The following is a 22797-nucleotide window of genomic DNA, read 5'->3' as shown; positions in this document are numbered from 1 at the left end:
AAAACATCAACGGCAGGATCTGAGGTGGTTGGGATACAACAGCCAAGAAAGTCAGCAATGGCAATAATATTATTTATTTATTATATATATTCCATGTAATATTAAAATAATAATTTCAGAGCTCCCGAGGCTGCCAATGCACGTGTTGACCTCCATCTTCGTTGAATTGCAGAGACTCCCAAGTCAAGGCACTACATATATATATATATATATATATTTACGAGCTCGTCCGTTCGGACAAACAGTATCCTAAGCAAAATCTTTATAATTTTCGAAACCACTGGTAGCTAAAGCAAAAACCAGCAGTAAAAGCTACAGTCATAAAAATCCAGACCTACTGGCACCCCCCATTCACCTGAATCCTGCCTCTCTCTCTCTCTCTCTCTCTCTCTCTCTCTAGCTCTAGCCTTTCGTTTTCTCTCCTCTAAATTCCCTGCAGTTTGATCTTTTCTATTGATGAACAGCTTGTTAGTTGAGGGGAGAGTGGTGAGCTTTCATTTGGTGGATTTATTTATTTTTAAATGGGTATTTGTTATTCGTCGAATAGGAAGAGAAAGGGAGAGTGGGAGGAGAGCGGATATGGAATTGGAAACCCTGATTTCAAATTGAAGAGCAGCTCCGGCGACTTGGCCGCTTTAATCAGTAAATTAAGCGGCGGCGGAGCAGCGGAGGAGCGAGCGCTGCATCAAATCCCCGGCAGGCTGTTCTCGAACGGGTCGAGCCGCATCGCGAGCTTGTACACTCAGCAAGGCAAGAAAGGAACCAATCAAGACTCCATGGTCGTTTGGGAGGTCAGTTTCTGTTGAACATTGCTGAAGAAAATCACATACTGTTTGAAATTCCTTCGAATTTGCCGAATACCTAATTCTTCGATCGAATTGAATTGCGTTTATGGTAGCATTGATAGAACACCGAATTAATTATTACGATTGCTGTTGTTGTTATTGGGGATAATTTGAATCAGTTCATGACTTGTTTGGACTGTTTGCACGGTAGAATTTCTGCTCGGAAGGCTTCAATTCTGATGCAACTTTCTGCGGTGTGTTCGACGGCCATGGCCCGTACGGACACATGGTTTCGAGAAGGGTGCGCGACGCGCTGCCGATACTGCTACGTACGCAGTGGGAAAGCAATCCTGAGAGTGATGAAAATGAAAACCATGGAAGTGTTGAAGGAATGAAACGATTCGACGACTTCATGGATGAGGATGGATGTGAATCAGTCGAAGGAGACGATGGCGAAGGCATCCCGGAGATACATATTCCTCTCAAGAAATCGTTTGTTAAAGCTTTCAAGCTAATGGATAAGGAGCTGAAGCTGCATCCGACTATCGACTGCTTCTGCAGCGGCACGACTGCCGTGACTCTGATCAAGCAGGTATACACGAATCTCGGTTTAATAAATGCATTCGATCGATCACAGTTCTTGTTTTGATAATGAGTGCATTGGGTCGTCACCGTGTCGTAGCTCTACTGATCAACATTACTGATTGCTTAACAAATTCCATTCTACACAAGGATTTGGCTATGATTTACCGATGGAAATGAGTTATAATTATCCAGGGTCAGGATCTTATAATTGGAAATATCGGCGACTCAAGAGCAATCCTGGGGACGCGGGGCGAGGACAATTCATTAGAGGCTGTACAGCTGACTGTGGACTTGAAACCGAATCTTCCAAGTATATACGTATCCGAAAACTTTGTTGTGTATGCAATCTTTGTGTAACTTACTTTTTTGGGATCAAAATCGCAGGGGAAGCTGCGAGGATCCATAAATGTTTAGGGAGGGTTTTTGCGTTGCAGGACGAACCTGACGTGGCGCGGGTATGGCTGCCGAACAGCGATACGCCGGGATTGGCCATGGCTAGAGCCTTCGGTGACTTCTGTCTTAAGGATTTCGGTTTAATCTCGATGCCGGATGTGTATCACCATCACATCACTGAGAGAGATGAGTTCGTCATTCTTGCCACCGATGGGGTAATAATACTCTCCTGTCACAACGTTGATCGAATATGTTTTGAAATTTCTTTGAAAGAATTAAACTTTTTGAATCAGGTGTGGGATGTTCTATCCAATAAAGAAGCGGTAGACATCGTGGCCTCGGCGCCTGGCCCAGGAACAGCTGCTAGAGCTCTCGTCGATTGTGCTACGAGAGCTTGGAGGCTTAAGTACCCGACGTCCAAGAATGACGACTGTGCCGTTGTGTGTCTGTTTCTCAAACATGCGGGCATGCACGATGCCCCTAGATCAAGAAACAATGCAGCGAATGTCTCTCCCGAAGAGGAAACGAAGAGGGTTCCGTTAGAAACAGATTCTGATGAACAAGCTGTTGACGGCATCATGCGATCAGGGACGACTAAAGAGTCCAGCGAAATAGTGCCTGTTGCAGAGGAAGTCGTCGATAAGGAAATTGGCAAGGCTTTGGGACAGTCGAAAAGGAGCTTGGCGGAGTGCATTTCCACTGCGGACGATGAAGAATGGTCGGCGCTTGAAGGTATTACCCGAGTTAATAGCTTGCTGAGTCTCCCAAGATTCTTGCCATTCGATAGACGATCGCTGAGCTGGAGAAAATGGCTATGAAATCGCGTTACGATTCGAGTACCCGACCTGAACCGGACCCGAACACAAATCCTGGAGGATTGCCTGTGTCATTCCTGACTCAAAATTTAAGGTAAAGAACATCGTTGTTTGGTTAACATTTTTTCGCTAGCATTTGTGTTGTTAGAACTTAGAAGAATTTTGTTTTTGCATTTCATTTAATTTGTTGTGTGTTAGAAGCAGATGAAGAAGAAGTTACCCAATCTGCTTCCCCATGGAGATGGAATATTTTGAATTATGGTATTAATGATTGTCTGTAAATAAAAATGCTACTGTTTGGTTTCTTTATTTAATGAAAAATTTAGGCGTGCAATATAAAATCATTCACACCTCTATAGGTCACCAATCTGATTCAAGTTTCCCTAATGATTTTTTTGCCTTTATAATTGTGACCACATAATGAGATCATTTGTCAAACTTAGCCATTGCTACAATGGTATTGAAATTTATGTTTAAATAACGGTATATATTGCAAACAGGCAATGAATTTTCAGCACCATTAATTTCAATCCCTCCCAACATTTCTATGGTACATATCAACAACCATGTTTGTCAATTTCAAGCTTATTCATAATCCCTGGACTGTATCCCCGTCGTATGTCATACCTGTGAAGTTCATCCTTGGCGTGGATGGCGGCGGCGGAGATACGACTGACTGCCGGAGTAGAGTATTTGGATTCTCCTGAGCAAGGTTGTAATTTCATCACAGGGGAAATTCCTTCTGTAGAACCTCAAGATTCCTCGAATCACAAGCTTCCAGCATGTCGGTCCGCGACGCACAGCTGTACAATGGAGTACAGAATTAATATAAAGTGTTGCGTGAATTAACAGATGCGTGAAGTTGGTTGAGAAATTTACCTCAGAGAAATTCTCAAATATTGCCAGGCGTTATCCGCCTTTGGATTCATTGCCAGTGCCCGGACATAGTACCGAATTGATTCCTCGTACATACCCTGATCGGAATAGATGTGTTAGGATTATATGTTACAGTTAAACCGATAAGATGGATAAGAACTAATCAGACCTGATTTGCGTAACTGATGCCCATGTTTGCCCACGCGCGTACATAGTTTGGCTTCAAATCTAGAGCCTGAAAAACAGCAAAAACCATTTGATACTCGGCATAATAGTCAGCGAAGATGGAAAAAAAGTGCAGAAAATATGAACAACATGCACATTGCTTTCACAAAATTACCAAAAGCTAAGTGCTACACAGTGTCATCGGTTTTGTTATATCAAACTGAATTTCTGTTCTATTAACTCACCCAACTCATCTTGAAATGAGATTTGATTCATTACTGCTTAATACACCTTAGTTATAACAATTACCAAGGAAGTTAACATGAAGGCGATCCATCGCTTTGCACTTCCAAATTCGACATGCTACTTTTAAGACTAGCAAAGCACCTAAATTCTTGGAACTACAAACAAAAAATAAATTACTTCCAAAATATTCTCACAAGAGTATAGAAAGCAATCAAATTATGTTTCCAAATTATTCTCACAAGAGTAAAGAAAGCAATCAAATTATGTTTCCAAATTATTCTCACAAATCCTTTTTTTCCATACTCAGGTACCCAGGGTGTCAACACATCCTAACATTTTCAAAGTTTCAAGCATTCCCTTTTATAGATCTCCCGACAGCTATACCATCTATTTATCTACAAAATGGCAATTATGACAACATCAACACTTTCCAATTACATCATCATGTATTCATGTTATATGTAAAACCATGTGAAACGCATACAATTCAAATATATGTGCATGACTTGAGAAATGTAGATAGCACACAACCAAGTTACCTGTTGATAGGCCAAAATTGCATCAGCACTTTGGACACTATTAGCTTGTGTAGCACCAAGCTTGTTCCAGAGAGAATAATCTTGAGGGTTGAGTTTCAAAGCAGTCTGGAAAGCTTCAATTGCTCTGTCATATTCTCTAGATAAGTTGTACAGTACTCCAAGAACTACGTGCACATCGGCATCTTCAGGTGCCAGTTTAGCTGCATCATTAAAAAGTGTAGCCACCTGTACCACCAAAAGAAAAACCAAAAAGATGAAACTCATTTAAAATACAGTGGCCAACAGATACAATCATGAAAGCACAGGTCATGGGTTGATTTGTGGTAGTCAGTGAAGACACTTACATCACCATAATACAGATTCTCAGGTTGATCTGGAGGAGCAATACTCCCATACTTGGGATGATGGCGCAGCCAACTGTACAAATACTTTAGTGCGGCTGCCTGCTCCAATTCTGAAATTTCATAAAAAGGATAATCATTGCATAATTTGCTTACAACACAAATTATACACATGGAAGAGTAATCAAGAGCTAAATGCCTAACCTTCATTTTTATATAGAAATTGAAAGACAAAAGGCTTAGTTAACCATTTCAAGAGCCTACAAGGCTACAAAACCAAGTGTGCTCCACACTCTAAACAAACTAATATTTAAATTTATTTCAAATTATATATATATATGTATACACAAATATTCAATTTCATTCAGCACATCCACGCAACTCATACACATCTATATAATCAAATTACTATCCCGTACAACATTATGCAACCACATAATGTCTTTTACCCAAACCAAAAGTATATGCATTTCCAATTTTCACCCACCAAAACATTAGACAAATACATAATGTTAAATGCTAACCGTTTGTATGGCTCACACCAAGAGCCAGAAGAACTTCCAAGTTAGTAGGATCAACCTCATGTGCGCGCATCATAGCAGCAATTGCCTGAGACAAGCACGTAACAGTAAAATATTAGGGTAACAAAGAAGCAATTGAAACACAGCATTCGGATTTATTACTTCAAATAACACCATCATCATCATCATAATATAGTGTTCGAAATGTTAAAAGAAACTATCTCCAATGGTTCATTCTGTAAGAATCTAATACAGTCAAGTGTATTATACCTATCCAATAAAAATTTCTCAGGTAACTAAGTGTTTTCAACTCAGAGAAATTCAAAAGGAGATAACAAGTATACCAGACAAAAAATAAAAAAAAAAATAAAAAGAAAAGAGAAGAACTGTTACAAGGTCCAATGTAGGAAAAAATATACCTGTTGGTCATCATCATTCTCAGCATGTGCTATACCAAGCAATCTCCAACCCTCTGCATTATCAGCATTTTTCATAACCTCAGCCTCCAATGCAAGAACTGCTTCACTCAAAAGTCCTTTACGAAATAGTTCTTGCCCCTCCTTCAATGGATTCGGATGGCCAACGTAAGGATTTAAATCAGAAAACTCATAGAGCCCCCTCGATGCTCCTGATTTCTGCTTTAATGCTACTTGTTCATTTAGGTACCTGTATATCAAAACAAGAATTATGTTCATGCCGCCATATGAAATTCCTAGTAGAACAAAAGTCAGTGCATGTGCAGGACAGTTAAAGAGAACATGGCACCAAATTGAAAAGGTTTAGAATGTCAAACATCTATTGGCCATAAAATATTTGAAAATTATTTTGAATTCGATTTCAGGTATGATCAACTAAATGAATTGATGAATACACTGCATTCATGAGTTTGGGTTTATCTGTAATAGTCAACAGAGTGAGAAATGGTGCAGCTATAATAGCAATTGTGAACATTAATGCAATCCACACAATTAAGGATATTGAAAGAAATTTCTTATGGAATTATACTATTTCTTAAAATAGTTTCTTAAGCACGAGGACATTTATTTAGAGAGGAACATGGCATGATACCTGGGACAGAACAGACACATTTCTAGAATGCAAATGTTGAAAGGCACAATGAGATTCATAAATAGGAAATGACTAGTAGAGATCAATTAGAAGTTTATTAGTTTATTCTCTCCCAATTTTGAAACAACACTGAACTTACTCATCATATGCATTTGCCCAACTATCAGCAGAAGTATCAGCAAATGTTCCATCAGCAACATGACGCTCAAATTCCTCAGCCCAATCATTGACATTTAACTTGGAAAATTCGCTGGCCCATTCATCTTCAGTCGCTCTGTGCTGCTCACGTTCCGCAGCAAACTCATTTGCCCAGCCATGAGGTCCATGCAAATGCTGAAATATAGTAATTTTTCTACCAACAACTTAAAATGGATTCATTTATTTTTCGCCCTTATATTAATGCTAAAAACTCACAAACAGAAAGGCATGCTCATTTGAAAACTGACTGGACTGACATACAAGTACCATCAAAATAAATGCAGATAATAGCACTTGACTATAGTACTTGCCTGCTCATTTGCAAACTGATCACCCCATGATTGACCTCCGCTATATTGTTGCTCATATTCATTTGCCCAGTCACCAGGTTTGGAGATTGCAGCTGGCTTAAACTGATTGTCCTCAATTGCGAGTTCACCACGGCTCATCTTTGATACAAACTGAAGGAATTTTGAATTCTGTTTGCACAAGATAGCAGAAACATTAGGAAAAAACAAGAGGGAAAAAACTATTAGGCCCTTTGTGTGTGTATATATGTATATATACCTTGTTCACTATCAAAGTAAATATTAAACCAGGTCAAAGAGTAAATAGTAAACAAGGTCAAAATATATCTACAGAACTAAAATATTATTTAATTAGGTCAAAGAGTAAATAGTAAACAAGGTCAAAATATATCTACAGAACTAAAATATTATTTAATTGACAAGGCCTTTGTGCATTATCTTATAACATCAAAATCAAAACACACTTAAAGTCATGATGATCATCATACTAGGATAATCCAGGTCGCATGTGGTCTACTTGCAAGTCAAATATGAGCGACACTGCTGTTTATCTATCCATTTAGTTAGTTAACATAATTCCAATGGTCAGAAGGAAGACCAAGATATCTATGCAAAATGGGTGCAAGAGGAAACCCATATATCTCGGTCTCGTTATAAGCCCAGTTGGATCAAGTATTTATTTTTCTCAATTTCGTTTCTAGTTCTCTAGGGATATATAATCAATCCTATTTCAAGCCTGTTGTTTGCTTGACTGCATATCGCTATCTTTCTCCATTAATGAAGAAGGCTTGTGCATGTACAAAGAAATGGATCACTCAATGAATAACCATGTACAATGTGCAAAAAATGATATACAACCTGAAACTTTGGGTCATTGTTCTGAGCTAGTGTGTGTGCAAGCATGCGACTCTGCTCCATGGCAGCCACATTAGGGATACTTGAACCTCTCATTTGATCAATTGAAGCAATTTGAGACTGTTCCTGAAAATTAGAGTAGAAATGTAACTAAGTATTGAAAAATGTAAGTGTCACAAAGTCCTGCATGCAAACAGCTTTCATAAATCCAAGGCTCAAGGTGATGGGCAGGCAAACCTACAAGAGCGAATACTTTCAATATAGGGTGAGAACATGAATTCCTCAATACTTCTCCTATTTAGTAAGTAGTACATATTTATGACTATGGTGTTGTATAGAACTCTGTAGGAAGATTTGGCAATCCTCACAAAGATTAGATGAAAAACTGAAGTACGGGTGTTACTCTTGTTATCAAAGATTCTCTTTCAGATAAAACTGTTTACCCTTTCTCTTTAATGTAAATAAGTAAAAATATCATTAAAAGCACCACATGGACACAAAACAAGGCACATACAAAAGGGTGGAATACAAGCAATTAAAGAAGGCAGATTTGCCATACAGAAGGACGGAATACAAGAGGGTGGAATAACACGGCACATGTTATTTTTCTTCCTGCCCATGCTATTAACCCCACAAGCACCATTTTTAGTGTAACCCATGTCACACAGGCAAACCAGCCATCTAAAGATTCATTTGCAGTGAAACAACAAATGGCTATCCACTTTTTTCCCTCATTGATAAATAACACAATTGCCATCTTTTTTATAAAAAGTGTCTGTCCCAATGTGAAATACCCTATAATAGTGACTCAAGACATCCAGTGCAGAAATAGCCATGTAACTAACATGCACCGAATGATGTAGTCTCAGAATTGAGAAAATACAATAAGCAGGGAAGCATGCTTACATGCTCGAATTCAGATGCCCAACCATTAGCGCCATGTTTTCGTTCAAATTGCTGAACCCACATATTTGGATCACCACGAGCTGCTTGATGCTGTGAAAATTCAGAAACCCACCCATCCACACCATGTGGCCCAGGTTTCATGCCTTGTGATTCATTCCAGAACTCCTCTAGCTCCGAAAATCTCCCAGGAATGTGTCCTCTAGCTCGAACATCATTATCAATATCCAAAGATGACAAAAGGGCATTAACCTGAAAGTTACAAATTCTAAATTAAATGTCACATACAAAGTTGTAAATAATATCTATTTTAAGAAGCAAACAAGAGCATTGAACTGAAGTCTGAAGCAAAACATATGTCATGGTCTCACTAATTATGTGAATCACTACACACTAGTGCAACTTAAAAATAGTGTTGCAATCAAGGCTGTCATAAGCGTCAATATTTTTTTTCCCATTTTTACCATGGGACATAAAGAACTTAATTAATTACTTCCATTTGGAGTTCAGACAGTTAGGCCTTTCGCTACCATATATCTATTTAATGTCAACAATATATTACACAGATAATTAAAACCGCATGCTTGAACTGCCAATTACAATAGATTGCAGTTGTAGTTAAGAGTAAGAAAGCATACGCAGGCAAAAGCAAAGGATCCACCAGGGCTCAAGAAATATAAAATGAGCAATCATATAATACACACTACACAGAATCGACAAAGATTGAACATATCAACATATTAAAAAGTTAGTGCAGGCTTGAAGAAACATATGGAAAAAACCTGTGATTGAATAAAGTCTTCAGTTCTGTCTGCAAACAGGTGCCGAGCCATAATACTAGTACGATCGCGTATGCATTGCTTATCACCTTCAGATAATCCTAAAACTGGAAGAGAAGTCGGTCGAAATGGCATGCTACCATGGCTGCTGTGAATAAATGAATGCAAAAAATTCGACAACACTCTTTGAGGTGGTCCTGCAGTATGAGGGTCAACTATTAAAATTTATTGATTGGAATGCCAAAGCTTCTACATAATTTAATGAGAAAAGGTTCCCCGGGCATCACCCATTATCTAATTAACACTAGCATCTTGTTTGAGAAATAAAGTTTGAAACTGCAACAAGTCAATAATTCAATCAAGCAATCATACGACTACACGGACACTTGAGGGATAGATCTTGGGAGATCACAAATTTCAGGAGGACAGCAAGTAATCAATTAAGTATTATACTTCCATGGAAAAGGGACGAAGTTAAGAAAAAGGGCAATGAAAGCAAACCAAATAATTACGACAAGGGTTACAAAGAAAGCAACCAAGTATTCTAGGTTCTATGGAACATAGATAAAAATAACAAAAAGGTAAAGGCAAACCACAGGTAACAACTACAGTAATAATCTCAAAGCAAGAGAAGATAAAAATAAATTTCCAACTAACCTATTAAATCCTGTTGATGAAAAGGTTGCTCTAAAGGAAGACCATCCCTGCCCTGGAACTGAGGAATTTGTGGCCTCTGTATCTCATCCCAAGCATCTGAAAACCCATTTTGATCTACAGAACGGAAGCCTTGAAGAAATTCTGAACCCTGGACAAGACATATATTTAAATAGTGATCCAGTAAATTCAAGTGGCGAACATACAGTGGCTAAAATCAAACCTGTGCACTGGAATGCTGTGCGTGCTCAAGCTCTGATCCCGGGAGGGCGGCCAAGGGCTGTTCCCCATACAAATTGCCACCTGAAACTGTAGGTGTTGCAGTAGGTATCTCTCTAAGCCTTTCCTGTACGATGATGAATCCAGTAGGTGTACAAGTGATCAATCTTCAATCCAAAATCACATATAAATCACACTGAATTTCATTCTAATCTACAATTAGGGCAAGTCTCTCCACTTCTGACATGAAAACTCAACCTTCTCGCCAAAAATTAACCAAACAACTCTCCTAACAGAATCGATCAACGATAGAGGAAGAACGCAAGAACCTGAGTTTTGGAGGAGGAGCCCATCAAAGTGTTGGCAAGAGCACCGAGAGGGTTCGATGAACTCGACCCCGGCACCGCGCATGAGGCGGCGCCGTTCACCAAGTCTCTCATCGCCATATTAACTCCCTATACGTCAAGAATTCCCGACCCCACCAACTGCAAATCAGCAGCAGCAGCAGCAGCAGCAGCCACCTAAAATCTTCCGATCAATCCGATGCACAATAATTTGCATACGACGAATGGAATTCCCGCGTCGAGACGAAGGTGGGAGAAGAACAAGACGGTGAACAGAGGCTACAATAGCATCGAGTGGAAGATTTTTGTGATAAGGGAAGGGAGGGGGGTTGGTCGTTTCGTTCTCCTAGGTGCAGGAGACCATTGGCGTGGCGATAGGCTTTGGGGCGTGTTTGGCTGTGAGCAATTCCATCATCGCCGCCTACAAAGTTCAGAGATATTTTCCAAAATTATTTTTTATTTTCCAAACAGAACGCGGGCCGCCCTATATAATTATTTATTTATTTATTTTTAATTAAAAATTATCAGGCAAAATATCAAACCTATATCATTGTAGCTCGGTCCGGTTCAGTGCGCAGCCCGGCTAACCCAAGAGAGGCCCATACAATGAATCCCAGCCGGGTCCACCCGAAACCGGCCGGGCGGAGCCCATTAGGGTAGAACAATCCATGCGACCAATTTTTTTTTTATGGTTTTGATTTGGAATGACATCAGCCCAGTTTGTAGCATTATTTCATTAGACTATATTCTAAATTTTGGCTTGTATTAATATTTAACATTTTTTAAGAAAAAATGTTTCCTTCAATATATATTTTTATATAAAAATTATTAATAATTTAATATTATACATAATTTTATAAAGTGCACACCGGTAGATCCTCGATATAATTTAGTACTCTGTAAATTAAGTTCGACAAGACAAGTCACGCTAAGTGAACCATGTGAGCCAAGTGGATCGGTAGGCGTCGGAGTTTGAACTCATATTGTTAATTCATTGTATCATTTCAAAATATAGTATGAGTTTGATTTTTTAACCAATTTTTTTTTCACATTTTATTATTTTGACTCTGTTTTTTATAAAAAAAATATATATAATTTTTTGTCTCACAAAATATCTCATCAAACATTATATTAATATCAAATTCAAACCAATTTTGTTCAAACTCCACCAAAATAAACATACTCTATATTAACTTTGAAGTATAACTCAAAACTTATTGTATGTCCTTTTGTTATCCGTATATTTTATATACTTATAAGTTTGTTTTTCTTTTTTATAAAAGAAAGTAGTTGCTAAATGAATCAATATAAAAATATATAGTACTTCATCTCCGTATTGCCGTTTCAATTTGTCTCGCATCTCATCATATTACTTTTTTTTTTTTTTTTTTTTTAAAAATGATTATCTATCTTAATTTTATTAAAAATTTTTAATTTTAATTAAATTGATTAATTATTTTAATTTTAATCTATAATGATTTATATTATATATTAATTATTTTTACTAATATATTCTTAATTATCTGGATTGAGGTAGTAATATTTTATTTTCTGCAATATTAAATTGGTAATTGTTCGTACATATAAGTAAAAGGTTAAAAGGTTGGGCGAGTTGTTTATTTATTTTAAATTTCCACTCTTACCCAAAAAGTGTAGCCGTGTGACTGCTTTTGATAGGATATACCAAGGGTGTGTTTGTTCGGGGGATTGAATTAGATTTTCGCTGTTCGATCTCATTTTTTTTTTAAAAACATAAAATCAAATATCTATTTTTTATTTTTTATATTATATTAAAAATTAATTTTACATTAAAAAATATCACATCAACATTTATTTATATCACATCATACAACTATTCAAATTCAAAATTTTTAGTATTTACATTCCAATTCAAAATTCAAACCCTCAAACAAACTTAAGAGAATTTAAATTTTAAATAGTAAAAAATTAAATTTAAATAATTGTAAAATGTAATATAATATATATTAATTTGAAAATTTGAATATAAAATTAATATTTATTATAATATATAAATATAAAAAAATATGTATAAGGTTTGATCTTTTTAAATAATAAATAGTAAAATTTGAATTAAATATTCCAACCAACCACACCATAGAAGTATTTTTTTGCATTATAATATTTCAAATTCAAAATAAAAATTTAATATGCATTTTTTGTTTGAATTTTTTATGTTTATTGTATTTGTGTACAAAAATTTTAAAAATATTTTAATATAAAAATACTGTACAATAAAAAATATATATATAGTAAGAATACTATTAAATTTTTATTAAAAAATTAACAAAAACATTTTATGATAAGTTAAAGAAAAATAGTGATAAATTAATATTATTAATAAAAAATAATAAATAAGTTATAAATATAAAATCATCTACTATTAAATAAATACTAAATATACTGCCGTATAGATTTAACGAATAGAAAAAAAAATTGAAATAAATATTGGAGTAATATTCACAAATATATATAAAAATAGAGATACGAATTAATGTTATTGCTACCATCATACCTATTACCTACCTCACCTCACCTAACATCGGCTTGTTGCTTGATTAGAAAGCTATAAATTTTTTATTTTGTTTACAAATTTTTTTTAATGTTTTTTTAAATAAATTAATAAATTATATGCATAATACCATGTCCGCTACACTGTAAACACGGTATTTTAAGAGAGGTATAATTAATAGATAATTAAGAATATATTAGTAAAAATAATTATCCTATCATATAAATAATTATAAATTAAGATTAAGATAACTACTAATTAGTTTAATTAAAATTAAAAAAAATAAATTAAAAAGTTTAAAATGAGATTAAAATGTGTAATCATTTTCCAAAAAAAGAAAAGTGACATGGAATATGGGACGGACAAAAACGGCAACGTAAACATAGTACGTGGGACGGAGAGAGTATATATTTATTATTTATATAATTTTTTACATTTTACGTAAACAAAAAATTTTCATGACACCATTGTCTTATCTCCGCAAGAATTATACTCTCACCGTCCCAATATACTAATAGTCTTGTTTATCATTTTTGTTCATCCTAAAACAATAGCTTTATTTCCATACATAACCAAATCACCATAAAATTATCCATATTTTTTCACTATTATTATACAATTGTCGCTATTTTTTACACTAATATACTTACAAGGGTAAAAAAATTATTTATCTTTACTTTTTACCAACTATATCCAATACAATAAAATTATATATTTTTTTTTTGGGACAGAAGAAGTAGTAATTATTATTTTCACTATCGACCCTATTTAAAATAATGCCGAAATTGACTGCAAATTGAACTGTGTTCTCCTCAATACTACAATTATACATTCCCATCATAAATACAGTATTTCTCCTTTTAATGTGTTATTTATATTTATTATTTAAATTAAAATACAAGTCAATGCAAACATGAAAAGTATGCAATGGCCATAGGAATGGATGCCTTTGCTTACAAAAATTTATAACAATTTTATGTAAAGATAAATATATCATTTAAATTTTTTATAAAAATATATTATTTTATTTCATAAAATATTATTAAAAAAAAATTAAAATTTAATTATAATCAAATTAAATGTTAGTTTAACGAAGTATTTCAATTTGGTAATAATTTTTTATTTTTTTACAAAATTATATTTTTTTTTTCACAATAATTATTCAAAATATGCATTTTAATTTTTTAAAAATATTGTTACACTCGCTATCAATATAATAGTATTATCATCCAATTCAAAATATCCATATCTTTTGAGAGAAAAAAAATTATATAATATTCAACCAATCTTAAATTGATATATATATATATATATATATTTATGGAATATTAAAATATTATTTAAATTATGAATCAAAATCCAACAAAACAGTTGTTCACCATGTAAAATTTATTTAACTGCTTTTGCTTAATTTAATTTATTTAATTTGAAAGCTCCCAACACAAGCTTCCTTTTTGGGGTGTTTGAAAAGAATAATGGTGAAGAGGTCGGCACGAATCGCACTCGCCGAGCTTCTTTTCGTGAGCGATCTCTCCTCAAAATGAAATATGAAAAAGGGGAGGCCAGGGATGAGCTCTTGATATCGATCCCGGATTTGCTTTTGCGTTATTCTGTAAAAATGGCAGAATCCGAACCCCGCATGTATCTGTAACCAGACACCGTTAATTATTCCTGGACCGTGCTTGGATTGCGAATATTTCGCTTTTAAGCTGCAGATTTATAGACAGACAACACTTGTGCATATTTACGAACACGTTTTTGTGACTCGTGAGTTGAGGAATACGTACGTTGGCTTGGCTGGGTAATGAATTTGTGTTTTATGTTGACGGACTTGAACAGATCTGTTGAGGGATGTTGCAATTGAATTGGATCTGAAAGACAGAAACCCTAAAATTCAGCTCTGGACTGACTACATTCAAATTGACAAGGTAAACACCCCCTGCCGAGCTGAATTTCGAATTTTGGTTCAGAAATAACAAGATCTGAAAGCAGATCTGTAAGAACGGCGACGGTTTGAAGAATATTTGGAACTTGTATCTCCATAGCAGACACAAGCATATTTAATTTTATAGTATTGTAGGAAGTCCTTAAAAGGATATTAAACAAACGTCTAGATGACTCTATGATTGATGGCTATCTTTGTGTTAGTATCGGTAGAAGGATGCTATTTTTAGATCCAGCAATGAAATTGCTAATATGACATTAGGTTCTTGTGTTTGTACAGCAGAGGAAAACTCATGTAATATAAAGGATAGGTAGATAGTCTCTGTTGGTGTTTGCTTGTAGTATTGTTGCAAATTTGGTGTTTTAATCAAAGATTACAATGCAGAAATTTCAAGTCCCGCGTCTGCCTGTCAATATGAGGTTTCAATGCTTGCTGTTGTTTCTTGAACTAACTGTATATGCATAACTATAGGCTGTTTATGCGAAGATCTGGAAGACATGCATGTGAGGCATCGAAATGGACCTGGGCATGGCTACAGGTCAAATAACGTCGGGGTGGGGGGCATGGCTGCTGCTTCCCGAATTTCTCCTGAGGGTTCAATGAGAGGTCAAAGAATGTACAATACCGATTATAGGAACAATGCTCGTGGTGGTTATAGTCGTGGAGGCCACTCAAAACACTCTCCACGGCTTCCTCCACGGGAGACGGATATATTCATGGAAGCTGGTAAACTAGCTGCTGAATATTTGGTTTCTACGGGGGTGCTGCCTCTAAACGCCCTTTCAGGAAAGTGGACGATTAATGATGTGAAGGACCAGGTGAACAACTTTCAGGGCTTTAGGCAACTTGAAGCAGACAAAACACGGATTGCTGCAGATGGGCGTGCATCGGCTCATTCCCGTCTGGGAAATGTTGCTCTAGAAGCAGGACCAAGTTGGAGAAGGTACTCCGATGAATATTCAATGGGTTCGAGATCATCTGTGAGAGGAAGGAAAAGAACCGGGCCCTTTAAAAATTTTGGGTCCGAGATAAACAGGGAGCTGGGAAGAAGTGGATCATTGGCTGAGGCTAGCGGGGCTTCCTCTGGCATGGAAGCTGACAATGATAGTTTTGGGCATCATGCTCAGCAGCATGAACGTAAAGATGGCAATCCTGTGATGCAGAGTTCATCTCCTGGTGAATCAATTCAAGGAGTTGATAGTGAATCTCCTGTTAAATCTGGATCAGAGAAATGTAACTCAGCAGATGATATGCATGTCGACAATGGTGCTTTGAACTCTGTGAAGAGTCTTCCATTGGAAGTGGATGGAGAACACATAAGACAATCCGATGATGCTACTGATTTCAATGATGAGTCTCATGTTCCTAAAACAGGCAGAAATCATGACAGTTTGCCACAAAGACACGTTGACAATAAAGTCAAGTCTTCCACAAAGGATGATACTTTGGTCAGTGAAGACCATTTTGATTTAGCAAAGCACTGCAAATTTGTAAATCTTCGTACTAAAGCTCGTTCGTCATTAACAAAGGGTCCAAAAGGTGCTCAGAATTCCATGAATGAAGTCAGGAAAATTGCTAGTGAACTTTCAGAATTTTCTGGAGCTCAAGTGATGAACGTTGGTATTGGAAGTTCCAGTTGTAATGATATATCTCATCAGAGCCGCGAGCTTAACAGCCTTCAATCGAATGTATCAAGTGACCCCTCTATGGAGAAAGACCTGGGTGTTACGTGCACAGTAAAGCCAGGACAGTGCTTGAAGGCTGGATCATTTCCAGACAAATCTGCATCTAAAGAGAAAGAATCAGATGAAGGCACATCAGGATTGCAAAATCCTAACTTAATACGTAGAGAGAGAAGTACCAAACGAGTAATAGATTATACGACTGATGATATGAAGGATTCTAAAAAGATTAGACAATGGGTTTCTCCAGTGGATGCTCAGTCTAATGTATCCTCTCCTCTCTCTAGCTCAATTAAAAATCCGCCAGAATTGCAAGAGCCAAACACTTCACATAGTGCTCTTGGGACTTTAGTTTCTGATCAGAAAATTGTGGATACTTCACTTCCTCCAAAAGCTGACTCATGTGAATCCATGGAAGAGAAGCAGCTGTTTCCAGGTTCTTTTAAGACCTGTGATCTGAATCTATCTGGATCTTCTGATGTCACTGAGAATCGTGATGCTGATCCGCTGATCATTTTTCCATCCATTACTCAACCTGAGGAAGGAGTACCCATTGATGTTGATTTGTCTATGGGCAATAATCACAATATGCCTGATAAAAATTGTAAACATGGTGTTAAGAGCATTGATATTGAGGTTATTGATCTCGAAAATGATTCTGCAGAAGTGCAAAAAGCCTTCAGCAATCCAGAGAGAAGGTTAGTATTTGTTGAATTCTGCTGTTGCAATTAAACTTTCGAATTTAAACACACTGAACGCTTACTCATTTCACTACTATTCTTGTAGCCTCAGTTTTCTTGTTGGTTTGGCTAACTTGTATAGGTCTTCCTATTAATACTAATGAACATGGTTATACAGGGCAGACACTTTGTTCACTGATCTGGATGGTTTTCCAAATAACATGCATAACTCTGATGGAATCCCCGACGTTCAGGACGGCTATGGGCTTATGATCTCTGAGCTTCTTGGAAATGACAGCCCAAGCTGTTCTGCACAAACGGACTTGAATTCCCTCAACAACCATATGGCCCTTTCTAACACTGAGGTAACATATTTGATTACTATACCTCCCTGTGTATTTAGTCAAGTTCCGATTACTCTGTCTGTGTTCATGATCAATATAGAGCACTTGCCTCTATTAAAGAAGATGTTGCAGTCAATGAATTACTTGCTTCATTGTGTGCATTTGCATTCCATATACGTGTATAATTATGCCTATACATATTGTGTTAACAAGCAATTTTCTCTTAATTCTTTTCAAATGATTTTAATTATACTTACCTCAGTTATGGATGATTGACAACAATTCTTTTCGTACAAAATAAATCGAGAATGAGTTTAATCTTATTCTATGTGTTGCAGGGGATGCTTGGAGATGATGACTCGATTTACATGTCCCTGGGGGAAATACCAATAAGTAATGCCTATATCTTAGTTCCGTAACTTTTCCAGTCTTGCCATACTGCTTGTTTCCCTTTACTTGACGAGTGGACTGTGTCTTTTCCTATTGCTACATAATCCTTCCCGTATTCACTACCACCCAACATTGAAATATTTTTTAAGCCTGCTCAAAATTAATGCTTGAAAAGTTCAAAAATTATGCAAGGATACTGATTTCAATTAATAGTCTAATTTGTTCAATTGATGAGAATACAATTCTTTTTTTATTGGAAATATTATTTTAATTCTCTAATATTTCGGTATCTTATTGTCTTGTAGTTCCAACCTTGATTTCATGCCATAATCTGAGTTTAGTTCTTCAGTAATAACTTCAAATTGTTTTCCAATGTTTAATATGGTATAGGTTTTATGAAATATAAGCTGGTTATGTCATCTTGTCCACTGTCTGCGATTTCTAGCTTGCTATTTTATGTCACTTTGCCTTTTGTTTGTTTTGGGCTATTTGGACCGTTTTTTGGCTATGCAGTGGCTTATGTTTATATATTTAGGGTGTGTTCATTTATAAAATTTTATCGCACTTCTGCTATTCATAAAAAAAAATCTCCCAAAAAATCAAATCAACACACTTATTTTTCACTTTTTATATTATACTAAAAATTAATTTTACATTCAAAATATCACATCAATACTTATTTATATCACATTATACAACTATTTAAATTCAAAATTTTTACTATTCAATATCCCAAACCAAAATCCAATCCCCCGAACAAACACACCCTTATTGTATTTTGTCTTCTTGGTGGCGCTTCTGGCACTCTACTCGTTTCTCTTTGCATGTAATTTGTTTCATTTATATGTCTCCTTCAATACTTCATTTTAAGTCAAACATTTTAATATTCCACATGTTCAACTTGGTAGAAATACTATGGTATATTATTAAGTTAAGCTTTTACAATGCTGTCATATCCTTATTGTCGCATCTGTTTTTATATAATTTTAGTTATGGTAGCTTTCTAAGTCTTAAAATTTAATGTTCTCAGATAACATAAGATGTGGTTTTCGATAACAAATTGCATTCTACTTCTTCCAATTTTCTCAAATATTCAACAAACTTTTACGAACGAATCCTTTATTTAGTATGCAAGTAGGTGTTGAGGAGTGAGCCCCTACAATAGAAATCATTGTAATTTTTTTGGTAATACATTGCCTGTATAGAGTAGAATTATTGAACTATGAGAAGTAAGAAGTAGCCTCACACTTATTTTAGTGAAATGGTGAAGATTATGGCTATGGAATATCATGTTTTTGTCTCCCTTTCTATATAGACATTCTTGCTGAACGCCCTTGGATTCTTCTGTCAATGAGCGTTCATTTTTTAGTTTCATTTCTAATGGCCATGCAAATATAAGAGGATCTTATTTCTTCATTGAATCACCAAAGATAAGTTGCCTCATCTTTATATGCAATTTTCACTTTTTATTGATTTGTTGTAGGTCTTCTGGGACCTTGGGAGCAGCCAATGCAGGACTACGGCAAACCATTTTGAACATCGTTCAGTGCATCAATATTGATTGCTCTACGGCCTTAATGAGGCAAGCAATTTTCCATCCCATCTGGGCAAACCACTGACCCTCGTGGTTATATTTCTTCCTTGAGGATCTTGTGACATGGCTTGCTGTTGCTCTTATGATCCATGTTCAAAATCAGCTTTTTATCTCATCGATAGTTATGTATAGAAATTGCTCTTTTGTATTTAAGCTGCAGTTTCATGTAAGATGATGCCCCTAACAGCTTGTAATTGTAGAATTTCAACATTTGACCGCAAATTAGCTAAAAGGCTTTGACCACAAAGAATCCTTGCTAAATTTTTCAAGCTTTAGAACACTTCATATTATCATTACTTTCATGGTGGGTGCGATTATACTAACCTTTCTGTGAAACAATCCTTTCTGTATTACGTGTTGGAATTATTACAGGCATGGATCCTCTGGAAGTCCCAGTCCCAGTTCCAGATTCAGGAACATCAAAGATTCAAGTAGCTGACAGATTGTGGTGGCTGCTGGTAATTGATTTTCTTACCCACTTGAATGAAATAAAAGAAACAGATATGTATTGTCCATCAGAAGCACACAAGCACAGTCTTTTTACAGCTAGCAGTAGCAACTCAACCATGGTCGACAGAGAAAGCACATATATAATACTAATAATTGTGAATTGATGTTATATGTCCCAATACATGAATGAATGAAAGCTGTGTTTGCAAGTTGTTGCTAATCACATATACGGTGCTTTTTTTCCTTGGGAGGGATATGATATCTTAGTGGCCACAGCTTATACTTCTGCTGGGATAGGTGATCCAATGTTGTTTTTTGCCATATTTTATTCTAGCTTGAGCAGAGATTGTTGACTATGCCTGGCGCTGTGGTGGAAGCCATTTGAATATAGGTATTTATCAATGGTTAAAAAGTATTGTGTATAATTTTAGGACTACATAGATATATGTAGGTATGCTTGGGCAGCAGTAACAAATGAATATGAAAGAATATTATGTGATATGTGACATCGTATGGGCCCTGATGTTTTTTTCCCAGCTCTGCCCTTAACCAGATTGTGCTTTGATTGCTTCCAAACATTATTTATTTCTATTATCATTATTGTTGTAGAAGTGATTGTTTTGATGGGGATGAATTTAAATGAGTAGTAATATTGGTATTATTTTGAGGTGATCAAAGGGTGGTTGTGGTGGTGGTGGAGAGAAGGAATAGATCAATGGGGTATCCTTTGTTTTTGTTTTTGTTTATCTCTAGTTATTTTATTTATTTATTTTTAGCTATTTATCCATCATTTGATGATTCTCGAGTCTTGAATTGACTTTATTGCTTAGTGGGTCTGTCAAAGTTTCAACTTTGTATTCTTTTTTCAACCAAAAAATAAAAACCATGTATTCATTATCAAGATAATCAGCAATTTTCTCTACTTCCACATATTCTTTTTATTTTCTTATTTTTAACTGCATAACATGTTGTGATTTTTCCTTTCTGGTTTGGGCAGTTGAGCAGCTACAAGCTTTTGTTAATGCCCAATTTTTATATTGGATTTATTTCCTCTGAAATGCACTCATTTTGTTGTTTATACTTATTTTCATAATCCTATTAAATACAGTGTTACATTAAACCAAAGATTGTACACATTTTTTTTAAAGGCTTCTCAGTTCCTTAATACCAATATTCAAGATAAGTTTATTTAACAAATAATATGTTACACATATTTTAAACAATTCAAATTCAACAGAAACGTTTTAGGCATAAAATATAAGCTAACATTTGTCATTATATTTTATTTTTCATATTAGACAATTTATAATAGAACAAATTTTATATATATAAAAAAAACCTATATTTAAACTGCTATTAAAAATAAAAAAATCAAAAAAATCAAAACCCAAATTCAAAAATAATCATAAGGTAACACACTTATCTTTAAGAAATAAAAAATAAAAAAATCAACATAGTTTATATGACATATACCCTTTTATTTAATTATTATTTTAAAATGTGTTTGTTAGGAATTAAAAGCAACGTAAATGATGGATAAGTCATTTGTCAATTGGTCTTATTTTCAAAGCATTAATTTCCTCTCGTGATTCACATCATTTTCTTATTTACTACACGACGGACGGAAAGTAATTGAAATTTACATTAACTTAAATTTATATTTATTAGTACTTCCCCTAATAATTTATTATTGATTATTTTCTTCTGCTGAGTAAATTGAAATATATAATTGTGCCATTCTCAATCAACTCTAACAAATACTACTTAATTTACATATTTTGAATTGTTCAAATATAAAATAATTTTTTTTATTTTTAATAACTATGTACCATATTTTTTTTACAAATATTTTAATTTATTTTTACATTATTATTATTTTTAAAATAAGGATAACATTATTGTTTATATTATTTTTAATAATTATGATTGCACCGTGCAATGAAAATTAAAGAGAAAAAAAAACTGAAAATGTATTTATTTATTTATTATTATTGAAGCTAATTAAAAAGTAAAATAAAAATCGACATGATTAATTTGGACATGTATAAATGGAGCATCATGATGCATGGCTATCCCCATCAACATTTGTAATTATATTTATAAATTAATACTAATACCTAAATGGATTAATGGCACAAAAAGGACCCTTTTACTGTCGTGTAGTGAGGGGCTGCAATTTCAGGGTAAAGGCGAGGGCAAAATAGACAACTCAGTAAGCAGAAACATACATATAATAAAAAGATATTATTATACGCCATTTAATAATTTATTAGCAATAAAAAGAAATACAGTACGAAATAAAAAAAAAAAAAAACACAGGCATATGTCTGATGTAGTTATGTTCGATTATTATTATTATAATAATTCTAATTATTATTGTTCTTTTGGTTCAATCATTTATCATTTCAACCTAATTTAGCTGAAAAAATTAAAATGAATCCTCAACATGCTTAGTGTTAAATTCACTTTTTTTTTTTTTTTTTTAGCATATGGGAAGGGGAAAAAAAATGATGTATTGTAGGTTAGGTGTGAGAGATAGGACAGCTTTGCAATTCTTGTTTCTCTCTCTCTACTCTCTCTCATCTTTT

General features: G+C 34.9%; 3 protein-coding genes across 4 annotated transcripts; 2 read left to right on the top strand and 1 right to left on the bottom strand.

Moving 5' to 3' along the window:
• Positions 1–134: 134 nt before the first annotated feature.
• LOC127247130 (probable protein phosphatase 2C 18) lies at positions 135–2851 on the top strand. The gene is made up of 5 exons (XM_051268861.1): positions 135–791; positions 997–1377; positions 1563–1680; positions 1755–1978; positions 2057–2851. The coding sequence occupies exons 1-5, from the start codon at positions 522–524 to the stop codon at positions 2579–2581; spliced, it is 1518 nt and encodes a 505-aa protein (XP_051124818.1). The 5' UTR covers positions 135–521; the 3' UTR covers positions 2582–2851.
• A 215-nt stretch (positions 2852–3066) lies between these two features.
• LOC127247128 (peroxisome biogenesis protein 5) lies at positions 3067–11019 on the bottom strand. 2 transcript variants are annotated; one of them, XM_051268854.1, is made up of 15 exons: positions 10580–11019; positions 10255–10377; positions 10035–10182; positions 9381–9574; positions 8602–8850; positions 7699–7815; positions 6844–7011; positions 6474–6667; positions 5686–5932; positions 5270–5354; positions 4749–4858; positions 4405–4629; positions 3624–3689; positions 3458–3552; positions 3067–3381 (listed from the first exon to the last, which is right to left on the bottom strand). In XM_051268854.1, exons 1-15 carry the CDS (start codon positions 10694–10696, stop codon positions 3303–3305), a joined length of 2217 nt encoding a protein of 738 aa, XP_051124811.1. In that variant the 5' UTR covers positions 10697–11019; the 3' UTR covers positions 3067–3302. The 2 variants fall into 2 exon arrangements, with proteins under 2 accessions (XP_051124811.1, XP_051124810.1); XM_051268853.1 differs by having other exon boundaries at positions 7699–7821; positions 10580–11018.
• Positions 11020–14546: 3527 nt separating this feature from the next.
• LOC127247127 (uncharacterized protein At4g26450-like) lies at positions 14547–20406 on the top strand. The gene is made up of 5 exons (XM_051268852.1): positions 14547–15052; positions 15541–17449; positions 17610–17796; positions 18114–18168; positions 19649–20406. The coding sequence occupies exons 2-5, from the start codon at positions 15567–15569 to the stop codon at positions 19699–19701; spliced, it is 2178 nt and encodes a 725-aa protein (XP_051124809.1). The 5' UTR covers positions 14547–15052; positions 15541–15566; the 3' UTR covers positions 19702–20406.
• Positions 20407–22797: the final 2391 nt, after the last annotated feature.

Source organism: Andrographis paniculata, unplaced genomic scaffold, assembly GCF_009805555.1.
Source record: "Andrographis paniculata isolate CXL003 unplaced genomic scaffold, ASM980555v1 Contig32END, whole genome shotgun sequence".
Lineage (NCBI taxonomy): Eukaryota > Viridiplantae > Streptophyta > Magnoliopsida > Lamiales > Acanthaceae > Andrographis > Andrographis paniculata.
The sequence above is the reverse complement of the archived record's forward strand: the minus strand, read 5'-3'. Positions and strand labels throughout refer to the sequence as shown.